Source organism: Boleophthalmus pectinirostris, unplaced genomic scaffold (genome assembly GCF_026225935.1).
Source record: "Boleophthalmus pectinirostris isolate CB_2022bp ecotype Guang Dong unplaced genomic scaffold, ASM2622593v1 HiC_scaffold_8, whole genome shotgun sequence".
Taxonomy (NCBI): Eukaryota; Metazoa; Chordata; class Actinopteri; order Gobiiformes; family Gobiidae; genus Boleophthalmus; species Boleophthalmus pectinirostris.
In genome coordinates, this window is record NW_026571515.1 from 15,767,421 (window position 1) to 15,783,816 (window position 16,396).

At 37.3% G+C, this 16,396-nt stretch overlaps 1 protein-coding gene across 1 annotated transcript in view; it reads left to right on the top strand.

The window, feature by feature from the left end:
- LOC110154433 (voltage-dependent L-type calcium channel subunit alpha-1D-like) overlaps positions 1 to 16,396 on the top strand; it is a 58,253-nt gene that overhangs the window by 19,994 nt on the left and 21,863 nt on the right. Inside the window, 22 exon segments of the mRNA XM_055166139.1 lie at positions 197 to 349; positions 1,273 to 1,469; positions 2,225 to 2,328; positions 2,416 to 2,431; positions 2,433 to 2,568; positions 3,694 to 3,768; positions 4,796 to 4,877; positions 5,904 to 5,930; positions 5,998 to 6,158; positions 7,427 to 7,652; positions 8,908 to 9,115; positions 10,338 to 10,458; positions 11,198 to 11,273; positions 11,366 to 11,423; positions 11,506 to 11,566; positions 11,640 to 11,742; positions 12,569 to 12,698; positions 14,803 to 14,862; positions 14,957 to 15,063; positions 15,146 to 15,233; positions 15,319 to 15,426; positions 16,163 to 16,215. Of these exon segments, the coding sequence (XP_055022114.1) occupies positions 197 to 349; positions 1,273 to 1,469; positions 2,225 to 2,328; positions 2,416 to 2,431; positions 2,433 to 2,568; positions 3,694 to 3,768; positions 4,796 to 4,877; positions 5,904 to 5,930; positions 5,998 to 6,158; positions 7,427 to 7,652; positions 8,908 to 9,115; positions 10,338 to 10,458; positions 11,198 to 11,273; positions 11,366 to 11,423; positions 11,506 to 11,566; positions 11,640 to 11,742; positions 12,569 to 12,698; positions 14,803 to 14,862; positions 14,957 to 15,063; positions 15,146 to 15,233; positions 15,319 to 15,426; positions 16,163 to 16,215 (2,350 nt within the window).

The window sequence follows — 16,396 nt, forward strand, 5'->3', positions numbered from 1 at the left end:
TTCATATAGCCAAAAAAAACCAAAAAAATTCCCAGTAGCGCAAAGAAAATGTATCCAAGAAAGATATTGACCCCAGAAAAATATTATTGCAGCTTTCATATATTGAATGATAAATCAATATAGTAATTATCGTACCATGGATAGTTCTGGTTTAGTTTAGACCTGGTTTGTTCCTGATTTATCTGTACATTCTCAGGTCTGCAGATTGTGTTGAACTCCATAATGAAGGCCATGGTCCCTCTGCTGCACATCGCGCTTCTGGTTCTCTTTGTTATTATAATCTACGCCATCATCGGACTGGAGCTGTTCATCGGACGCATGCACCGGACCTGCTACTACACCGCCACAGGTGAAGTTTGGCAATAATAGACTCTTTCACAGATGACAGCTGGTTTCTTGTGTTGTGGTTATATTTGTTATGACAGATATATTTTTTTTATATTTTTTTTCCCGATAACAATAATCAAGTGACCTTGTGAACTTACTTTTTGAACAAGTCCTTAGGACTAGAGGAAGGACTCTAGACTGACAGGAACTTCCAGACCACTGAGACCAGACTGAGGACCAGACTGGACTGGACTGACTGACCAGAGGACTGAGACCAGGACCAGACTGGGACTAGATGGACCAGACCAGACCGAGACTGAAACTAGGACCAGACCAGGACAGAGATCAGGACCAGACTGAGACCAGACTGGGGCTGAGACCAGGACTGAGACTGGGACCAGACCAGGACAGAAAATGGTTTAGTCCTGATTTAGTCTTGTTTAAGTCCTGATTCAGTCCTGGTTCAGTCCACATGCGGCGCGAAAGTCCGGCATCACAGTTTAAGTCATGGAAATGGGAAACATCCATTATCCATTTTTTCACAAAATCAAAAACTGAAAAAAACAAATCATTATCCATTTTGTCATTTTGGTTTTAGAGACAAATAATGAAGAAAATTCTTATTTTTTTCGTCTTGAGTGAATGAAAGAATGATACACATATTCCTAAGGACACAACAACTTTTTTTTTTAAATTTGCCATCAGTGCCCCACATCTCCCGTCCAAGTACTAACCAGCCCCAGCCCTGATTAGATTCTGAGATTTGACGAGCTCAGGCTTTACCAAGATGATATGGCTACAGAAATATCTCTGTTGACCCTTATATAAGAAAATATACAGAAAGTTTATGTTCTTTTCTTATGCAACATTTTGACAGTTTTCCTGACGGTATACTCAATATTCTTGTGTGTATTATAATCTATTTTTGCTATGTTCCTCCCGCAGATACATTCGTGGAGGATGAGCCCGTCCCCTGTGCGTTTGCCGGCCACGGGAGACAGTGTATTGTGAACGGATCTGAATGCAGGGGAAAGTGGGAGGGGCCAAACGGAGGAATAACAAATTTCGACAATTTCTTCTTCGCCATGTTAACGGTGTTTCAGTGCATCACAATGGAGGGCTGGACGGATGTGCTCTACTGGGTATGCGCTACTATGAATACTATATGAACAGAGACTATTAGATTAACCAATCAGAGGGAATAAAAATACTGGAATGGCTGTGACTGTGACCATTAATAAATAAAGCTCAAATAAAGCAGTGGTAGCTCCTTCTTATGGTACACAATTTCCTCCACAGTTCTAATAGCTTATTTTAGAGTTACTGTAACCGCATTTTGAACTCAGAGAGACCAGTGACCAAACTCACAATATTTGTAAAGTATTGGAGAAGTGTGTATTCAGCCTATTTTTGAAGCTCTATATGAGCGTAGGGGCATCAAAATACATAGAAAAACTTTTTCGTGCTATTACCATCAGCACAACATGTTCCTGGCGCAGGTATGTGTTGTCTGAAGGAGCCCAGGTTAAATAATGTGTGCTTTAAACTTCCTTACGTGTGTCAGCCTAAATACAAGCCTATTTAGCTGGTTAGTTTCACTGTAGACCTGTTAAAAGTGGCTGTACGCACCAAGTCAAGTCTGATCGTCTTTCCCATTGAGAAACACAGAGCCAGTGCGGTGTGGTTTCGCGAGGTTACACATGTAAACTCTGACATGTGCAGTGTCTTTAGGGCCTAACTTTAGGGCTAGAATAGTCTTACTATGACCTGATTAAGAGCTGGTGGAACTCAGAAATTTGAGAACCACTGCAATAAAGCATAACAGCATGAATTATTGTTGAACATTATGTAATTAACTTTCTTAATCTTTTATTTATCCTGTTTATCTTTTCTCCAGATGAATGATGCCATAGGTTTTGAATTGCCCTGGGTGTACTTTGTCAGCTTGGTGATTTTTGGATCATTCTTTGTCCTGAACCTGGTTTTGGGAGTCCTCAGTGGGTTCGTAGCTTCTTTGTGATAATTAATTTAAACATTAGATCATATATGAACAATCATTTGACATATGTATTGATTATCTTGTTGTAGAGAGTTCAGTAAAGAAGAGAGAGAAGGCCAAGGCTCGAGGAGACTTCCAGAAGCTGAGGGAGAAGCAGCAGATGGAGGAGGACCTGTGTGGATACATGGACTGGATAACACAGGCAGAAGATATGGACGAACTGGACGAAGATGGAAATCCACGTGAGAAAAGGGTCTAGTCCTGGTTTAGATCTGGCTCGGAGTTAGAACTGTTGAAATTCTGTTCTGTATTTGGGATAGAGCTGTTTCTTCTGGTTTGGGCTTGAGCTAGACCTTGTGTAGTCATGCTTTAGACATTGGTTAATTCTGGTTGCTACACCTGATTAAAGGTCCTATATTACACAAAACTTACTCTTGTGAGCTTTAAGCCATGTTAAAACGCTGTTAGCTCCTCAAAACATACCTGGAGTTGTGTTTTGTAGTAACCCCAGTCTGAATATACCGGTGCTAAAATAAGCCCAAATCAGGTTTATAATCAGTGTTGGGAGAAACGTGTTACAATGCATTTTTAACCTGGATTGAAGTGGTGAGTTTTTCGTTTTTCTTCATACAAATTCGCAAAATTCGGAAGTGGTGAAACGCTAAAGTGACCGTTCTGAATGTTGGGACGGGCCCTGAGGTGCGCCCGCGTAGACCATCGGGTAACCGCGGGCAAAAGGATCAGCGCCGGAGCTTTGCCCAGCCAACACCCAATCATGTTTTGCGGACACCTGCTCTACAGGCTTGGGGTTCTCTCAGAGGCGGTCCTAGATTCCAAGTCCTAGTCCAAGATTTGTCCTTGTTTGATCCTGGTTTAGTCCTTGTTTAGACCTGGTTGAGACCTTGTTTAGTCCGGGTTTAGTCCTGGTTTAGTCCTGATTTAGTCCTGGTTCAGTCCTGGTTTAGTCCTGGTTCAATCCTGGTTTAGTCCTGGTTTAGTCCTGGTTTAGTCCGGGTTCAGTCCTGGTTTAGTCCTGGTTTAGTCCTGGTTTAGTCCTGGTTCAATCCTGCTTTAGACCTGGTTTAGACCTTGTTTAGTCCTGGTTTAGTCCTGATTTAATCCTGGTTTAGTCCAGTTTTAGTCCACATACAGCGCAAAGGTTCGGCATCTTTGCATAGTTATTTTGATGAGAGTAACTTAAAAGTGCTGCAGTAGTCATGTAATGTTTTACATTTAAAAAAATTGTAATGCAGTAAAATTATAATGTAATAAATTACTTTGAAATGACAGTAATAAGTAATAAATAACACATTACAGTTTTTGAAGTAACTTGCCTAACAGTGTTTATAATGTTTTGTGTCTGTCAGATCCTTCTTTAGGCGACTTGTCTGATAAGAAGAGAGGAAAGTTCGGATGGTTCAGTCACTCCAATGAGACTCACGGTGAGTTTGAGCTATTTCTGTAACGTTATCATCTTTTATATTAACTGTACTGCGAGTGTGCGAGTCTAAACATAGAGATGTGCCAATAAAATCTGGGCCTGTCTCACATAAAATGACCTGTTTTAATGGATGAGGGAGATTTCTTTTTTAAAGCAGTTTGGCAATAATGTGTAAGAGTCATTATATTGAGCCGATAGAGATTTGCCCACAATACGGATCTTTTTCTGTTTCGATGCCAATGCCGATACTTTGGCTTTAAGTATCTGCCCATACCTGATATCAACCAATACTAGGGCAAAGACTAAATAAAGTAAATGTAAATGTTTTGTAAACATAAATGTTATTTTCTTGTAGTAAAAAAAAAAAATACTGTGAAACTATGAAACTATGAAAAATATTATGAGGTGTTTGGGCCAACATTGTCCAGTAAATCTTCTTAAACACAAATTTATAGACCAAATGATATTCACTGAACCGATATCGACTGAACCGAAATCCGATCCATCACAAATTTCAATATCGGCACTGCTATAAGTTAACCGTATCGTATCGGTGCATCCCTAGTTCAATCCCTGCATTAATTTTGGTTAGTGGCAAGGCATAAATATCGAAAATATTGTGATACTAAACTTGGTGATGGAGCACTATATCGACAGGAGTATTTTACTATAATTTTGTTGCTTATACAATACACTGCAATACACTTGACATATTTACTGTTTTGATGATTAAAACTCGTGTATTTCATATAAAGTTCATGCAGGTGGTGGTTTAACAAAGAAATAGTGTTGTTAAAATGCATTTGGTTCTTAAAAAAGAGCAATATATCAAAATATGTATCGCCATATTGTGATAAAATCGTATGCTGAGCCATGTATCGTTCGTCCCTTTGCCTGTATGAATGTGTTAATGTGATTTGTGGAGAAACAAAAGCAACATGAGTGAAAGCAGAATTGTCAAATGTAAAGTGCTTTGATAACTTTATTTATGTTGCTTATGTTTTGTATTATGTTTTCTTCTTGTGCAGCGAGTTTACCAGCGAGTGAAACGGGCTCAGAAAACACAGAGAACATCGATGAGGAGCATTACAATTGCTGTCAGGCCTGCTGGTAACTGCATTCATGTACTCATAACAAGCAAGCAAAGTTTATCTGTGGTATGTAGAGAGTCACAACAAAAGAAAACATATCTGTCCCTAAAAACTGCTGTAATTAAAATGGTTGCCTAAATAATACCAGTGACAGTAAGACTCAATAATCAGTGTTATAAAACACATTATAAAAGTAACAAATTACTGTAATCCATTGCTTTTTGCTGTAACGCAGTAATGCATTACAGGGAAAAAAATGTTAATATTTTACTCGGTACAAATGTCAGTAATGTGCATTACAATACATTTTTAACCTGGATCAAAGTGGTGGGTTTTTAGTTTTTCTTCATACTAATTTGTTGAAATCACTGCGATATAAGCAGAGGTGAAACGCCATCGTTACGGTTCCGAATGTCAGGACGGGCCAGGAGGTGCGCCCGTGTAGACCTTTGGGTAACTGCGGGCAAAAGGACCGATGCAGAACTCCACGCTCCATGGGGCAAGGTGCAGCTGACGCCTGATCGCGTTTTGCGGACACCCTGCTCCATGGGCTCGGGGTTCTCTCTGTGCGGTCGTAGATTCCAAGTCCTAGTCCAAGATTAGTCCTGGTTTATACCTGTTTAGACCTGGTTCAGTCCTGGTTCAGTCCTGGTTTAGTCCTGGTTCAGTCCATATATGGCACAAAATTTCTGCATCTTTGCTTGCTGATTGTTATTTGACAATCAGGAACAGTTATTATGGTGAGAAGTTAAAGTGCTGCAATAGTCGTGTTATATCTTATATTTTAAATACAGTAATATTGTAATGTAACGAATTACTTTGAAATGACAGTAACAAGTAATAAAAAAATAACACATTACAATTTTGAAGTAACTTGCCCAACAGTATCAGTAATGGTAGTACAGTAATAGTAGTACAGTACGTAGTACATTGTGTTTTGTGTTGGGGCAAACTTGTAAAAGATAGATGTCCATTGACTATTTTTCAGCGTTGTTCCTTTTCTACTTTCAAATGTTCATTTCACTTTTTTTCTCTTTATTTCCAGCGCTCGTATGATGAAGATCCCCTGCTGGTGAGTTCATTCATCTCAAACTCTTTCTCTCCCAATCTTCACTGATTCGTCTCTATTTCTTCTACAGTCGTGTTTTCCGCCGCTGGAACCGCGTGTGCCGCAGAAACTGTCGCACGGCGGTGAAGTCCACCACCTTCTACTGGCTCGTTCTTCTTCTGGTTTTTCTGAACACTTCTCTGTCTGCTTCAGAGCACTATGACCAACCAGAGTGGCTCACGCAAGTACAAGGTATGAGCGTAGTCTGTCTATCATAAATAAAACTTTCATATGAAAAGGAATGTAAATAGGAGGAATAAAAACATGAATCTGTTTATGTTATTGTTTGATGGAAATAGAGCTAATAGTTCATTTTAGGTGGAGTATGTGGTCTGTTACTGTTTTAAAAACGTTTTACAATAACAACTGACCCTGGACTGCCAGTAACTGCAAAGTGGACAGATCCTTGTTTCTCATTCTCAGTACATGGACAGGCCTCATGTGAAAGATCAGAACCTCCAGAATTCCCTCCTTGAGCTACAGAGGCTGCACTAGCACTGATTCTTGATTGACTGAAGGTCCTGGAGTTTAGGTAGTGACCGTTCAGATCAGAGAGCAGCATTTTAGGTTTAAACCAACTGGATTTCAGCATTGAACCTGGCAACCCAAATGAGAGACACATGTGAGCCTCATTCTGCTTTCTGATTGGATAATCATCTTGAACCAAAACACAAAAAGGCTCTTTTACGCTTATGTCACAGACCAGGAAGACATTTGGAAAGATGCAATTACAACTTCCGGCAGGCTCCGTTCTAGGAAAAATGAGAAAATGGCCAGGTTTTCTTCATCTACGTGTCATTGTAGCGTTTCTTTAGATTCGGCTCATCAACAATTACAACCATACCTCAGTTTTCATCATTTCCCCACTGACACACAACTGGGTACATGCGATTAGAAGAGATGAGGGCACAAGATTATCACCTTGAATCAGGATGACCATCACAATATACTGAATTACAAGTTTCTAAAATTAAGAAATCTTAAATTAAGAGTTATGGTGCAGCAATAGCTAAAAAAAGACAGAGGGAACTACATAGACCATGATTCTTTGCTCCATTTCAGTGCAGACTACAAGAAGAAATAACAGTTCTAAGCACCTTTAAGACTTAATTCTTTGGATTAAGTCTTGTCAAGCCATTTTAAGAGGAAAAAGTAGCATATTCACAGTTTTGTTCACAGCCTCCACAAAATATCTCAATAAATATCATAAGATGTATATCAAGATAATATTGTACCGAAAGATTTTGATATCGTTACATCCCTAATCGTGAGCCTCCCCACCATATCGTGAGCTTTCCCACGATATCACAATAAATATCGTTGCGTGAGGTTTATACCGTGATGATATTGTATTGTGAGACTTGGATATCATTACACCCCTAATAATTTAATATGTTTACCTCGTATCTGGGGACACAAATAGGTCATATTTACGAATAAACTTCTCCCTTCCTCCTCAGACATTGCAAACAAAGTGCTGCTGTCCCTTTTCACTGTGGAGATGCTGTTGAAGATGTACAGTCTGGGTCTGGCTCATTACTTCGTGGCCTTTTTTAATCGCTTCGACTGTTTCGTGGTGTGTGGAGGGATCATGGAGACCATCCTCGTGGAGCTGGAGATCATGCCCCCCCTTGGCATCTCCGTGCTGCGCTGTGTCCGACTGCTGAGAATATTCAAGGTCACACGGTGAGAAACTCTCACTCTATTACCAGTTACATGCCTAAAAATATATACGCAATCACAAGTACTGCTGTCTGCTGTCAAAATGTTACATAAATGAAAGTAAAAAGTACAAAAATGCTACACAAAAAACTGCTGTTATGTGTGTTTGTTGGTGTAGAGAGGAAAAGATATAGGAGACTATTTGAATATAGGAGACGATACTGTACTCAGGAACTCCTATTATTTGAAATTTAATGAAGTACAATTATGTGCTAGAATTTTGCTCAATTAAAATGGACACAATGACAGGATTTGAACCACTAACCTTTGATGAACACTCAACCAACCGAGCTACTGTTACACCAAATTAAGAATACTAGAAAAAATCTACTCTAAAAAAGAGCAATTACCCAAAACCCAATTACTCAATTACAGTAACTTGTAGTGGTGTAACTGGGTTCGGTTCATTTTCAGTACAGTATGGGAACAAAATGCAAAACCATCTGCTTGTTGTTTATTTGTGTGTTTATTAAACCAACAATTAGTTTTAACATTATACAAAGAGGAAAATAAAATAAATGCAAAGTGCTGCTTAGTAATACTAATAAGTTAAATAAAATATTCTCAAATAAGCAACAAATGTGTGAAATATTGTAAAAAATAATTTTTTCCTTGTAAACAGTAGACAAAACTTTTCAAAAAGTAAAGCGCAGCACTAACAGTTTCAGTATTAACTAATAGTTACTAACTTCATATTTTTGGCCAGAAAAAAACAACTTGTCCACATTGTCTGCAGTAAGTGCAGATCTGCTGCAGTTACAATGTCACCAACAGTGGAAAATATCGCTTGGGGGAGGAGTTTCGTGCTGGCAAAAGGCAAGAGTGAGGGCCGGGGCACAACGACCTTAGTTTTGTGAGGAGGGACGTAGTCAAGATGGGGGCCATTGTTGTCAAGGCGTCTGCCCTAACTATAAAGCGCTGTGGGAAATCGTGCCAACCCAATCACGGACGAGTTCCCTCATGAATATTAAAGAGCCACGCCTTTCATGTAGCTGCACATGTAGTGGCAAAATTTAAACATACCAAATCACTCGTGCACAGCTTTGCACCGAACCAAACATACCATGCCATGTCAGCACAAATACATGTACCGTTACACCCCTAGTAACTTGAGTAGTTTTATTTAGCTTACATAATTCATTTTCATTATATAGATATTAAAGTATTTTACTGTAATCCTAATTTATTATAAAACTGTCTCACACCTCTTCTCCCTCAGACACTGGACGGCCCTGTCAAACCTGGTGGCGTCTCTGTTGAACTCCATGAAGTCCATTGCTTCGCTGCTGCTGCTCCTCTTCCTTTTCCTCATCATATTTGCTCTTCTCGGGATGCAGTTGTTCGGAGGAAAGTTTAACTTTGACGAGACTCAAACTAAACGCAGCACTTTCGATGCCTTTCCCCAGGCCCTGCTCACATGCTTCCAGGTAAAATGCCGACTACTAATACCCGACTGTTATTAAAATATCAGAGGGGGGTAGAGCTAGAAATTGTACTCAAGTAAGTGTAATGTTACTTCAAAATAGTATTTCTTTCTGTTTTTTTAGATCTTGTTTTTGTTTTTATTTTTTATGTGTGAAAAAAATCTTCTTATGCTTACACTTAAGAGAACCCAATGTGGATGACGATGAAGTAAACTAAATAATATTACTCAAGTAACAGTACAAAGTAGTGGTCCAAGAAATTACTCAAGTAAGAGTTTAAAGTATTTGGGGAAGCTACAACTCAAATCAGAGTAACTGTCTGGACATAACATGTGATTTAATAGTAAGGACAACATTTTAAAGGTGTACAACTTTTTGGTTGGGGGTCCCTCACCTTCTTGTTTCTGTGGATACGTCATTGCTCTGCCTGGAATGTTCCATAGTATGACATTAAACAGCTCTACCTTATTTCTCCTTTGCCACTGCTCTACCTTACATTTTTTAAATTATCTAGTATCTGGTAAACTAAATAATATCTGAAGGAGCAGTACAAGGAACACACATTTAAATCATGTAAATTATAAACGTATAGACCAAACTTTTATTAAGTATGAGTACTGTTACTTGAAACAAAAATTAGGGGTACATTGTTGGGGTACATTGTTTTGTTTATTTGACCATGTTAAATTGACTTTGTTTTGTTGCTGTGGATTTGCTATTATGCTTTCTGTACCCCGTATTTTTGTGAGATTTATTGGCTCTCCCCCATGTAAAGAAAAGAAAAAATTATCCAAAAAAAAAAAAAAAGAAGGAAGAAAGAAAATATTAGAAGAGGCAAGAAGAATTAGTACAAAAAAGTTTCACAAGTAAATGTAACTGAGTAAAAGTGTAAATACTACCCACCTCTGTAGAATATTTATTAAAATACAATGTAAATACTTAAATTCCAAATGCAAGAATATAGTTATTGCTGTGGCCTAACCTGATATGATTTATAGACATTAAGTATTTATTTATTCATGTCCAAGTATCTTTTTTCTTAATCTTGTCATCAGCAGAAGTAGGCATTGCAAATTCCAAATGCAACATATATAGGTGTGATCAAATTGAATTCCATTTTCATATTTTTGCTCCATATCTCTCTCCTCTTTCTCTTTTAAGTTATAAATTAACATAAACATTGTACTTACCACTGTATTTAAATCCTCCATGTCATTTGTTTCAGATCCTGACAGGAGAAGACTGGAACGTGGTGATGTACGATGGGATCATGGCGTACGGAGGCCCAGTGTTCCCGGGAATGATCGTCTGTGTTTACTTTGTGATTCTCTTCATCTGCGGAAACTGTATCCTCCAATGGGACAGAGACAGGAACTGCCTTATAAGGACCAAGGGGAGAGTTTTAATTTGAATAAGAAGTGCTGCAGATAGAAGAAAAAATAAAAAAACATCTACAATTTAATACAATAAAAACATAATAAAAAACAAATAAATAAAACCCATAAGTCCCATAGACCCATAAAAATAAATAAATAAATAAAACAATTAAAAACAGAGGACTGCACAACTGAAAAAAAAAAAAAAAAAGGAGAGACGATAAACCTGCAGAAATAACCAACTTTTCTTGAAATCTGAATATATTTAAACCAGTCAGATAGGTCTGTCTTGATTTTTACTATATTGACTTATCGTTAGAACTATATATTTTGGCATCTCAATGTTTTTCTTAGCAAATTTTGGGAGATTTTTGTTATTTTTGTTGTAATACACTAAGATTTGAGTTGTAGAGGAGAGGATAAATCACTTCTGTGGCTAATTATCGCTTCATTCTGCTGTTTGTTTCAACTCAGGCTTTTTAATGATTCTGTATATTTAAAAATTTGTTTATTGGAATTATATTACTTTATTATAATTGTGTCAGTGGCATAAAGTAGTTTCAATATTTTTGTTTATTGCAGTTTATCTCTAGTAAATGTGTTAATGTGAAAGGCCTACAGTAAGAAATAGTTTATATTGATATTGAGAAACATTTATTTTATTGTTTCATTGTTCTGAATTGAATTATTGTTCTTATAAGAAACTCAGACATCCTCCTGAATGTATTCTTGGCCATTGCTGTAGATAATCTGGCTGGAGGAGACAGTGAAGACAAAAAGACAGAGTCAGTCTCAAATTTATAATAAAATAATCTAAGACAAATACTGAAATTAATGTTTTTATTTCACTTTTACTGTTTGTTACTTGTGCTTACAGTAAGAAGAAGGAGGAAGGAGAGGAGGAGGAGGAGGAAGCCGCAGAGGGAGAGGTCAAAGTGCGTGAATGAGCCGCCATTTTTGTAGTTCTTTATCAAATCATATGAAATCTCAAACCTTTATTCTTGTTTTAATCACCAGGTGGACATTGATGAAGAAACTGAGTATGAGGAAGAAGAGGAGATAGTTGAAGGAGAAGATGGTGAGTTCATTTCAGCTGAATCTAGAAATATTTCACTTTACAAATGTATTTATCTGTCATTACTCTGGCCCAGACGGAGGAGTGCAGTTAAAAATGACCGACCTGGCTCCGCCCAAAGAGAAGGTGGTCCCAATCCCAGAGGGCAGCGCCTTCTTCTGCCTCAGCAAAACAAACCCGTATGTACCTCTAGGTTACCATGGCGATAAGACAATACACAGTATGCAGTCGTTTATTTAGGATATTTGTTTAAGAGGTAAATAAAACAATATAACCTAACCACAACTGAAATTTGTAACTTTTATCGCATCATATTTCAAGAAGAATGACAGGATAGAAAAAAACTGTTGACATAATGTTATTTAATCAGTTTTAGATGAAGTACTAAACTTTATTACTTACGTAAAAGTACAGTACAGAGCAAGAGAAAGTAAAAGTATCACATGAAAAAAAATCTACTTCAGTAAAAGTAAAGTAAAAGTGCCTGTTTAAAAATTTACTTAAAGAGTAAAAAGTAAAGCAGATTTTGAGGTCTAAGAAAGCTTCAAATGTAGTGATTTAGATAAAGAATTGTGCTGAATTTTGTTCAACGGAAACAAGTGAATCTGTAATTTGTCTTACTGTTATTATTTGTATTTTTTTATTATGTTTTTTCAAACTATGTGTTAAAAATAAACCTCTCAGCCTTTTCAGGAGGTCTCAAACTATATAAAATAAAAAATAAATAAATAACTTTCACTTTTCAATCCTAAAATTAAAAAAATGTAGTGGAGTAGAAAGTGGCAGATATCTCCTCTCAAATGTAAAAGTAAAAAGTATCAATTGTAAAATCTTTTTAAGTAAAGTACAGATACCTAAAAATGTATGCTTAAGTACAGTATTTTACTACTTTTACTTCATTCTTGTATAATATCACTTATGATTAAAGTACAGCTCCAATACTGCTGTGACCTAAACTGCTATTTTTTTCAATCCACATTTCTTTTTTCTTCATCTTGTGTTCAGAATCCGAGTCGGCTGTCACACTCTGATCCACCATCACATCTTCACCAACCTCATCCTGGTCTTCATCATCCTCAGCAGTTGCTCCCTCGCTGCAGAAGACCCCATCAGAGCGCATTCTTTCAGGAACAATGTGAGTCCCACCAACACAACACCAGACTTAGACAAACTAACACAGAGCTTAACCCTTCCAGACCGACGGTGTCATATATGATATACAATATTTCTGGCATTATCCTATGACGTAGGGAAAATGAGTGTCCAATAGGAACTTTGTTGTCCACCAAACGCATGCACTCCATCCATTTTGATTGGCCCAAACTTTGCCAAGAGTGTAGTGAGTCAAAATGGTCGACTGCTCTGAGCGTCTGTGTTCGTAACAATTGACAAAGCCGCTTTAAGTGTAGTTATTTCTCAAGTAAATGGCAAATTACGCATCTTGGTCTGTGTAATTGCACATCCCTTGTTATTTTTATTTGAACGGTTTATTTAACTCAAAATGTCCAAACCCAAATGTAAAAACACCATGAAAATGCAGGAAGTGATGTGGCTCTGTGCCCTGGACCTGACACAAGCTGTTTCCATGACTGGCACCAGTTAAGTAATAAGGCGATTGCACTTAATTTTTTGTTTTAAGGGCAATAAGGGTATTTTTATTTTACTTACAGACTTGATATTTTGCACTTTTGTTGCTAAGGCTCTAAATTAAGCATTTTTTATGTCCATATTTGCTGTGTGTTTTGTATGAAAGTGTTTTTATTACAGCCATATGACACAACTACAGCATATAGATTGTGAAATAACAGGTTATAGTGTAAAAAGGATGTATAACACTTCATTACGTTGCAAAAGGGGGAGTTTTAATAGCAAAATTAAGAAAAAAAAGCCAGGTGAGGACAAATGTACTAAAATTACCCTTAGGACTTGAAGGGTTAAAGAGGGCCCAAATTACACTCTTTTCTTACCTGTTATAATATTGTTTTCTCATCAAAAACATACCTGAAGTTGAGTTTTGTTTCATTCACACACATTTAATTAACATACAAACCCTGAGCTCTTTTCTCAAACCAAAAACACTCCACCTTGTGATGTCATGAGGTAATACAGGAAGTGGTCCACTGTGTTTTTAAACTCCATACACCTTCACTAGAACCATTTGGATCATTTCAGCCCTGAAATTGCCAGTCTCCTCTACTAAACTAAGGTGGAAGAGAGCATTTTGAGCTTTGGAGATATAGACTAATAATAAATTGTTACTCAAACATGTGTGAATGAAGCAAAACAGAACTCCAGGTTTGTTTTTTAGGAGGTAACATTATAACATGGTTTAAAGTTCACAAGAGTCAATTTTGTGTAATATAGGACCTTTAATCATGTCAATAAAAAAACACTATAGCTGTTACCACTATGTACCTCTTTGTCATTGGGGTAATTTTGTCTGATCAGACATTAGGATCTCCAGAGGTGTCGTATGTGTCTGTTGTTGTGTGTGGCTCTCAGTGAAGTAGGTCAGTGAGTAAATGGGTGATATTCTGGTGTACTGTAGATGTGCATGTGTCCAGAGCAGCTGGATCACGCTCTGCTGAGTCTTCACTGTAATTTCCCTCACACAGAATTACATTAAACCACTGATGGATACGCTGTTGTAACTAGTAGACACACTAATGGCAGCTCAGTGGTAAATGTGGTAGTACTGTAAGAGGTTTGATGGTTAGATTATCTCTCTGTGTGAAGTTTGCATATTCTTCCTGTGACTGCTTGAGCATCCTTTCTGGCATACTCCAACTTTGGCAAGGTTATTTGTTTCACTCATGCTCTAGAAGTGAGATGCAGCTGCCCTGGGTAAAAAAAAATTGGATTGTGTCAGTAAATCTGTACTATTAGTCACTCACAATAGTCTCACATCATATTGCCTTATTCTGGATGGAGAGTTTTCTGGAATTTTCCACAGTATTCTCCATGGAAACAAGCAGGTGAATTCACTCACGTTACACGTCAAGGATGCACCGATCCAATAAATGGTACTGAATATAGGCACTGATACTGAAAAATGTATGTACTGGTTCAGCAGATGTCCTGGGTGGACTTTTAAATTTATAAAATTTATAAAAGAAATAAATGCTGTTTTCGGTCTCTGCACTGGAATCGGTTGATATCAGTAATCAGCAGATACATAAAGCTTACACCGATCCAGCTTTCACCAGAAAAGTTATATAGTGCTCCTTTAATGTCAACAGATCCTGGGTTATGCTGACTATGCCTTCACTTCCATCTTTACTGTGGAGATTCTTCTGAAGGTATGTCGAGTTATGTCTTAATAAATCCTACAGAAGATAGATCTGAAATAAGAGTAAGATAAGAATGTTCTAATAATGCTTACACCTTTTCCAGATGACAGTCCACGGGGCGTTCCTGCACCAGGGCTCTTTCTGTAGAAACTGGTTTAATCTGTTGGATCTCCTGGTCGTCAGTGTCTCTTTGGTGTCTTTCTTCCTCCAGTCAGTATCCTAGTACTCATTTAAGTTTACAGGAAGAATTTTACACATTTAATCTCAAACATTATGGTTTCTTTGTCTCTAGTTCGAGCGCGATCTCTGTTGTGAAGATCTTGCGAGTTTTGAGAGTGCTCCGTCCTCTGAGAGCAATCAACAGAGCAAAAGGATTGAAGGTAAGAACTTTTTTTATGAGACTGGATTTGGATTATGTTTCACTTAAGATTCTTATAGTAATCATTTTATTTGTCATATTTTCAGCACGTGGTCCAGTGTGTGTTTGTGGCCATCAGGACCATTGGAAACATCATGATCGTCACGACTTTACTGCAGTTCATGTTTGCCTGCATCGGAGTCCAGCTCTTCAAGGTCAGAAACTGCAACTGAACCAAACCTGGACTAAATAAGAACTAAAAAAAATACTGGTCTAATCAGGACTAAGCCAGGGCTAAAATAAAATTAAATCACTTGAGAACCATGACTAAATCCAGACTAAACCAAGTCTAAACTAAAAATAATACTTTTTATAATAGTTGCACTATTTACAGCCTTACAAATAAGAGGAACTTAATTAATAATAAACAAATATTTAATTAAGAAAGATTCAGGCTCAGTAACTACTTAATTAAGGGGTTACGGTTTGGAATTGGGATATTAATTAACTAATTACTAAGCCTGAGGAATTATTAATAAATTTCAACAGTGTTACAGAAAAAGGGGGAAAAAACAGGACCAAAATCAGGTCTAAGAGAGTTCTATATTATTTCTTTATGAACTGGATTTGAAAAACATAAAACTATACAAAGATACAGGGTTGATCAACTTTCCAACCTCCCACCCAGTCATTCTTAGTCTTAGACTTAGACAAACTTTATTGATCCACAACTGGAGTTATTTGGACACATCACAATATATTATTATAACAAAGAGCAAAAATATAAATTGTAATAGTAAATTCAAAATAAGTAGCCAAAATTACAAGAGACTGGTGTCAGATAAGGCATAATTATATAAATGTTTATGTACAAGTAAAAAAATAAACACGCTTTGACCCCATTGACTCCTTAAGCCTGGTTTAGTAACACTGTTCTTTTCTTTGTTCCAGGGAAAATTCTATCGCTGCACAGATGAGGCCAAACACACCCCAGAACAGTGCAAGTGAGTGCTCTTCTCTCATTTACATGTTTTATAATAATAACTAGGGATGTAACAATAACCAAAATATTGTGATATCGTATCGTCAAAGTTCTCACAATAATGTCATGGATCATCACAATATATCAAATTATATCAAAGTCTCTTTGCTTAAATTAAGAGTTATGATGCAACAATAGCTAAA